Genomic DNA, 7,604 nt, shown 5'->3' with positions numbered 1-7,604 from the left:
AAAGGTGTGTCTGTATATTACCTATAAAATGGACAATATAAAGAGACAGGAAATCTTCCTAGACATGGTATTACACGCAAGTTACATAAAGACGTTCTGCTAGTAAAATACGACAAGACACTTTGGTAACTAGTCTTTGCACTGTCACTGTCCAGCTCAGGGCTTGTGCATACAACAGGCAACCCAGTTTACGCTGTTAGAGCGTCTTGTTCTATTAGATTCTACGGCACATGGGCTATTCCCCTCTCGTTCTTTGCTATAGTAGTACGGTTGCCCATAGGGACAAGTTAGACGAGTTGCTGCAAATAAGAAACCAGTTGCTACGAATAAGAAACCAGATGCTACAAATAAGAAACCAGATGCTGCAGCAAATCGTTTTTATAGCAAATGTTTTCATATTTGCAGCTACTGGTTTTCTATTTGTAGCAACTGGTTTCTAATTTGTAGCAGCTGGTTTCTTATTGAGCAACTCATTTGTTATTTGCAGCAATTCGTCGAACTTGATGCACGTCTCTGATGTCTCTTATATGGGTCACCATATCTACGTGCTTGCAGTCCAAAACTAGGGACCTCCTAGATCAACTGATGTGCACCATATCACATTACTACTCAATAATAAGACTAATTGCCTCTTGTCAATTAACACTTGAATGATTTTCTTGAATAGCAATACTGCCAAACTGCATGAAGAGTGAGATAATTAGCGGGACTAATGACCGGTGACGTCACAGGCATGGCCAATAAATAAGTAAGCAAAAATAAAACTTATCAGTTGAATCAAATAAATAGTATAGCGAAGTGAAAATCGAAGCGAAGTTGAAATCAACCTTTTAAGAATATTTGGGTATCGCATTACGCAGACATCGATATATAAGCGAACGACGAGGTGAGGAATAAACGACAGTACGTGATCGCCATGGCGGGGCTAAATGTGTTCGCGTTTTTGATGCTCTGGTCTATGTTGATGACTGGAATCTCAGCCAAACACAATGGGTAAGAGTACCTTAACTGTATGCTATACTGCTATCTTGATCATGGAGTCTTTTAGAAAGAGTCTGTTTTTTTATCGGCTCCGTCCATGGACAAGAAGGCGCACTTTTTGAACCCCGACATTCAAGAAAGACTAAAATAGAGGCTTACGAAATTTTGCAAGGGCATCAATACTGAGGTTTTGCACGACGCATGTTAAGTAAACGCCTTTTTGAGCGACGAATAACTATCCTTGTCTTGACTGAATTAAGTTTAGAGGATGAAACCCGTAATTGCGCAACCGAAGGGATAAATTTAACCTAAATTTAATACCTTAACGATAAATTTAGCAATTAAGGATGTTGCAAAAAAAATCCGGTAACAAAACTGATAAGACTTTTAACCAGGGCGAAAACAAATGATGGAATTTCTAACAACTTCATGCGATTTTTAAGAGGAGAAAGAACAAGAGCGTCCAGCGTTTTCCACTGAACTGTATTTTTCCGAAAAACGATACTTTACTTCTCCAAGGAGAATCTTTCAAAAAGGCACCGTGCCAAAAGAGGTTAAGATGAAATTAACACCTGGGCAATTATGTTCTATGAGGTCCTGAGATAATCTGATAATATAGGTCACGCGCAGAGCTAATCTATTAAGCAGAATGACATTATACTCATGCTTTTGTTTGACTGTACTGCTTTAAAATTCAAGCTTAGCTCTCTAGTCTCTTGGATTCTATGCGCCAAGCATTACTATGTGTGCTATGCTATGCTATGTGTACTATGCTATGATCATTTGACAGCCTTAAAGAAACTCTAGATATTGTCGTATTAGGGATGGACCATTAAATATTTAAGGGGGGAGGGTTGGAGGAATTTATGTGGCAGGATATTTAATATTTTGTAACAACCCCTGCACGCACTTTTTTGTGCGTTTGCTCGATATTTCTTTACTGAAAGGAGAAGTTGCGCGATATCTTTTCGTAGGTGAACTGCTTGCTTTAATTTTTTTCGGGATTTACGCAACCACAACCATCCCTTTAATAGTTTAAAGCATATCTACTAAACTGAGTGCAGGCAGAATGTGAGTCTAATGGGGTGATCAGTGACAGATAGAAATGAAAGATCCATATCGATTTAATGGCGCGCAGAATATACTAGTGTAGATATGCGTTACGCACTAGAGAGTATAGTACATATCTATAGTGCAGAAAAATAATAAAGAAAAAAGAGCAAAACAAAAAACAAAAGATGACAGAAGAAAGAAAAAAAAAAAAGAAAAAGAAAAAAAGAAAAAGAAAAAGAAAAGAAAGAAAAAAGGACTGGAAATGGAATAAAGGCAAGGAGAAAAAAATAGATAAATAAAAGAAAAGAACAAATAAAGTAACGTGCCACAACCAATTCACATTATATAATTACTCTATAGGGTTAAAAATAGAATAAATATGGTCCAATATCTTGCCCATCCCCTTCCCTTTCATCAAATCAAGTAGCGTGTAACACTTATCATCTCTTATAATAGATCGTTAATTTATTACTTAAAAGACTTCAAACCTTAATAGGTCCGTTTAATACTAACTAATTTCGTGTGTCTAAATGATTGCAAATGTCAAGACCTATTGTTCGAGCTGAGTTTCGATGTCTAAACTGGGCCTAAAAAGCTGATCTAGTTGAGTAGCGATATCGTTAAAATAGAGAGTATGCGGCACGTTACAGTCACTTTAAAGATAGAAAATGTCGACGATCACCTTACTACAACAAAAACTGATCTAGTTGAAGCTGATCTAGTTGAGCAGCGATATCGTTAAAATAGAGTGTATGCGGCACGTTACAGTCACTTTAAAGATAGAAAATGTCGACGATCACCTTACTAGAACAAAAACCGGCACGAATGAGTTTGCGTATGAAATTTTGAAATTGTATCTAAAAGATAAAAAATTGCTACATTATGATGATCGTCAATGTGACATACAGATAAGGTATCCAGATGCCTCTGACCTCGAGTCCATAATTTCTACCACGATCCATGTTTTCCAGTCCTTGTTTTAGACCATGCCATATGTTTAAGCTGTACCCTGATCGCGAACTTTGAGGAACCATCTAGTCACGTAGTACTAGAGACAGACCCTATACTCGATATCATTGGGGGGGTTTTACGCACCCCTCCACCCTCATTTATCTAATTGTCCGTCCCTAAGTAGTTTCAGGAAAACTTTTAACACACATTACTATAATGATGAATTCTAACATAAAGAATAAAATAATTTAAAAGTTAATTTAAAAAAAAATTTTTTTTTAAATTATAAGCAAATCCAATTTTATGCAGTCCACTGTATGTTATGTGGGATTTCATAACTTAGAAGGTTTTCTATTGAGATCTGCTAAACCTGGTCTCTGGTTTAGTATCGATGTATAACCTATTTTAAGGTCTAAATATCGTATAACTGTGAAAGAGGCTGGATGCGGACGTGCCGGTCCATGGTCATGACCTTGAAGTGCAAAAACCATTTCATTGGATGTACAGTAATCTTTCGCGCTATGACGGGTTGAACGGATGTCGCGTCGATTCCGTCCGAGCAATGTACCAAATTGGAAGAACGTCAAAATAACAAACAGGAATTGATTAGAAATGGTATTTGTACGTCTAAAGCCTCCTAGGTTGACAAGTATCGCTAGTTAAGTGTATACCCATGATATAATATCACAAATGTCGGCCTTCAAGACATTAAAATCATTACACCTGTTTTGCTAAAAAAAACAATTAATCCCTATTTGTTTATTTGTTATTTTTCATTATTTTTTATATGACATAAAATTTATTATTAAAATTTATTAAGATAATATTTATTTAGTTTTATTAATTGTATTTCCTTTATATATAGGCCCTTTATTTATGATATGAACAATACATGTAAACAACTTATTTGAACTTGGTGTGTGAAATAACGAATCTAAATCTGACACAGTTCTTGCAATTAGTTGAAATATTAAATCTCGAGGTTCACTCGAGGGCTGAGGGATTCGTTACGCACTCTACTAGCTACCTTCGCACACCTTTGTCATAAGCGCCATAGTTAACGGATTTATGGATTTTTGAATTTTTAAACTCTTAACATCGGTTTCCTTTGGTAAATTAATTATTGTAAAATAACTGTTATAAATACCGCTTTCTGATTGGTTGGGGCGTCGTGCATTTCCCAAACCTTCTCTCGTGTTCTGCCAATCCCCACGTGTGTGCATAAAGTGCGCGCGCGCGTTTTTTCAGTTATCACTTAAGCTCAGAGAGGCATTGTGCTACCTTATTCTCTTCTACTCCCATTCCAGTTACACCTAATTGGAAAACGTAGTCGGGTTCGAGAAGGTTATATCATCGAAGCTAAGACCGAAAAGGATTTTGGGTACTCCGAAATGTGTATTATATTTGCATATAGACATGTAAAAATGCACAGTAGAGCAAAGTCGGTCGACCTAGATTAACAACATGCCAAAGCCATTATGCATAAAATGTGCACAGGAAGGGAAAACTGCAACACGCATGAAATTAGCATAATTGTCCCCTTCGGTCTTAGCTAGCTTTGATGATATAACCTTTTTTTGAACCCGACGTTTTTTCAATTAGGTGTATTCTATCTAGATTGCGACATATAAAAAAATAATATATGGGCTCTTAATACTAACCTTTGAGAGATCTACTTAGAGTTTCTTGTCATATCATTTCAGTACGTATTTCATCTCAGCACCAAAACTAATTCGGCCAGGCAGTATTGTTTCTTTGAAAGTCAGCATCATGAATGCAGAAGGACCAGTTCACATCACAGCTGGTATACTAGAGGGATATCATAGGGTCCAGAAGCTTATTGCAAATACTACTGGGTCATTTTCTGCTGGTGAGTAAATAAATACAAATAAATAAAGCGTGATTTAATAAGAGCACACAGCATGTGCGCGCATATTAAAATAGAAAAAAACGTGCTTGCAGCACTGCGCTTTGTGCTTCTTCTACAACACTCTTAAAAACGCGCGCAGGTTTGTTACTTTTTCAATACAGAACTAGATTTTGTGGGAGCGTGAATAACCAGGTTATTGCCACAGTGCATTGGTAGCGTAAAGGTTTTACACTTAAATGAGACTCTCCTTCAGTAAAAAAAGAACCCATCTTAACCTTAAAATATATACATATATATTGTGTTATAGTTCTTTAGCATAGAAGGGTCACCTCGTTGTTGTTTTTGTTGTTAGCAGCAGCAGCAGCAGCAGCAGCAGCAATATAAAGCCCACATTCAATGCTAATAAAATGTTTCCCTTTTGATCTAAAGGGTCAGCTGGTACTCTGGACATCCAGGTAAAAACCTTCACGCATTATTCTCAAAGGGATGTCTTATGAATACTGGACACTGTATAGGAAATTCCAGGGTGATAACAATAACGTTGGGTACGAGCTAGGCTGCAAATTTAGTAGAACTGTGTGCGGAGGCGTTTAACGGCACATGATTGGACATAGTGCGATCCCCCACGACTTCCTCGCAATATATATGTTGCATTGTGTCTCACCAACACCGCCCTCTTTTTGTAGCGGATCGAATATTCTTTAGGATTTCGTTTGGTTAAATTTTATATTCTACAGTGAACTGGTAAATATGAACATAAATATGAAATTGTCTTTCATCCTTGGTGATGAATGATGCCCCCGTCCCTCCAAATCAAAATTCTAGAACCGCAACTGTGTAAGGATATAAATTACTTCATTACTTCATTGTGAACACATTGTGGTGTGCAGCATTCAGTATTCACAAGACACGTTTAATTGTTTTCCGACAATCTCTTGGAAACACTTTAATTGACGTCCACCAAAAACCTATTTTGTGGCAACGGCAAATTGTACGCGGATTCCACCCCGTGGACTATTGAGAAGCACTGCATAAGCATAGCAGGGCTGTAGCCACCATGGGGCAAGCAAGGAAGCTACCTCGGTAAAATGTCACAAATGTACCTCAAACTCTGGAAATCGCATTTCCAAGGGTCTCAACTTCAAAGTTTTTCGGAGATGCATAACCCCGAACCCCCCTACCCCCTTGTTGCTCCTGGCTTCGCCCCTGGTTTGCCTCAAGAAATAATTCGGTCACACTACGGCCCTGCATAAAGCCCTAAAAAAATATTTCAAAACCAAATTATTTTCGACCAGGGATTATGAGTGGTAAGATTTATCATGTCCAACTTTGATTAATAGATTCCAAGTGGACTGGGTTACGGACGTTACGACATGTTCGTGAATGGTACTGGTGGACTGACGTTCTATCAGAAGAACTATGTGGATTTCAGGAATAAAGGAATGTCCTTCTATGTCCAGACAGATAAGGGAATCTACAAACCTGGTCATACTGGTAAGAATGTGTGTGTCAAACATGCCACACCAAACATCCTTTTTGTGAACTAAAATTTGAAACAATTGAAATCTTATATATATTTTTCTTATTTAGTTCATATGAGGGTCTTCGCACTTCTGCCAAATCTCCAGAGCTATATGGGAAAGGTATTTACAGATACTGTTATCATCACTAGATAACTTAGTTTATGGATTTGACCTTGTCCAACTAGTTTGTTTATACTAAAATAGTTACACCTTTCACCCACGGGTGTTTTGCGTCATACAGTCCAATAGTCCTCTTGCAGAACGTCGAAATGCAGCTCAATTTGGAGGACATAACAATAGGTTCCCAATTCTCATGAGATTGAAATTCTTTTGTTTTGTCCTTCAAATTGAGCTGCTATTAAGTCACATGCAAGTGGTCTTAAGACCTCTTAACCTTGGGCGTAACGTTAGCCCATTTTAGACGATGTTTTATTACCTTGAGTATCATGTCTTTGTTTAATGGTTGCGCATGAGAAGACAAAGAATTCTATTCTCAAGAGAATGACACATGTTCTGAATGAGAAAACATTATACGCCAAAGTAAAGAGGTCCAATATTGATTAAAACCGAATTACAGCTAAAAAAAGTACTTGTCTTCCCATTTAAACATACTTACTTTACCTTTGTGTTATGTAATCCAGTGTCATCCAATGTTAACGTTTCTTTCGTTTTTACTCTCTCTTTCAGATGACTGTTGATATTGTGGTAAGTATGTAACAAGAAATCGTGTTAGGGAATGTTTTGAAGCCCCGTTTACATGAAGGTAGATGACTCTTCTTCTATGGCTTGCTCTTTTGTCCGCTGAAGCAGTAAGGTTTATCTTTCCTTCATGTGAAGGGGCTCTTCATGAACACAAATAGTTTGTTTTTAAATATATCATTAATAATTAATAACAGATGGATATTGTTCTTACAGGACCCAAACAACAACAAGATGGCTCACTGGCCTGATCTTCAAGAGCCTTATGGTGGGTTTATCATTTGATATCAGTGATTAAGACAAAATAAATAATAAATATACCTTTCCAGCTTGGTAGTAATGTTTTCTCATTTCAGACCACATGTCATTCCCCCTCTAGAGTATCATTTTCTTTGAACATGAATATGGATACAATTCAACAAACAAATAATTTTTTTCTCAAGAGATTAACATGAAGTAGGAAAACATAATCGCCCAAGCCGAAAAGGTCTATTGCGCTTGTTTTATGAAAATGATATATTGTTAGC

At 37.2% G+C, this 7,604-nt stretch overlaps 1 protein-coding gene across 1 annotated transcript in view; it reads left to right on the top strand.

Moving 5' to 3' along the window:
- Positions 1-780: 780 nt before the first annotated feature.
- The window catches only part of LOC116299474 (CD109 antigen), a 28,647-nt gene continuing 21,823 nt past the window's right edge, over positions 781-7,604 (top strand). Inside the window, exons 1-7 of the mRNA XM_089033525.1 lie at positions 781-993; positions 4,689-4,855; positions 5,285-5,310; positions 6,196-6,349; positions 6,446-6,498; positions 7,066-7,083; positions 7,294-7,345. Coding sequence (XP_088889651.1) covers positions 917-993; positions 4,689-4,855; positions 5,285-5,310; positions 6,196-6,349; positions 6,446-6,498; positions 7,066-7,083; positions 7,294-7,345 — 547 coding nt within the window. The 5' untranslated portion in view covers positions 781-916. The remainder of the gene's footprint in view (positions 994-4,688; positions 4,856-5,284; positions 5,311-6,195; positions 6,350-6,445; positions 6,499-7,065; positions 7,084-7,293; positions 7,346-7,604) is intronic.

The sequence above is a fragment of the Actinia tenebrosa genome, unplaced genomic scaffold, assembly GCF_029948245.1.
Source record: "Actinia tenebrosa isolate PJP-AT-01 unplaced genomic scaffold, QUT_ActTen_1.0 PGA_scaffold2__45_contigs__length_23673736, whole genome shotgun sequence".
Classification (NCBI taxonomy): domain Eukaryota; kingdom Metazoa; phylum Cnidaria; class Anthozoa; order Actiniaria; family Actiniidae; genus Actinia; species Actinia tenebrosa.
Note: the sequence above shows the minus strand (reverse complement) of the source record. Positions and strands in the feature narration are given on the sequence as shown.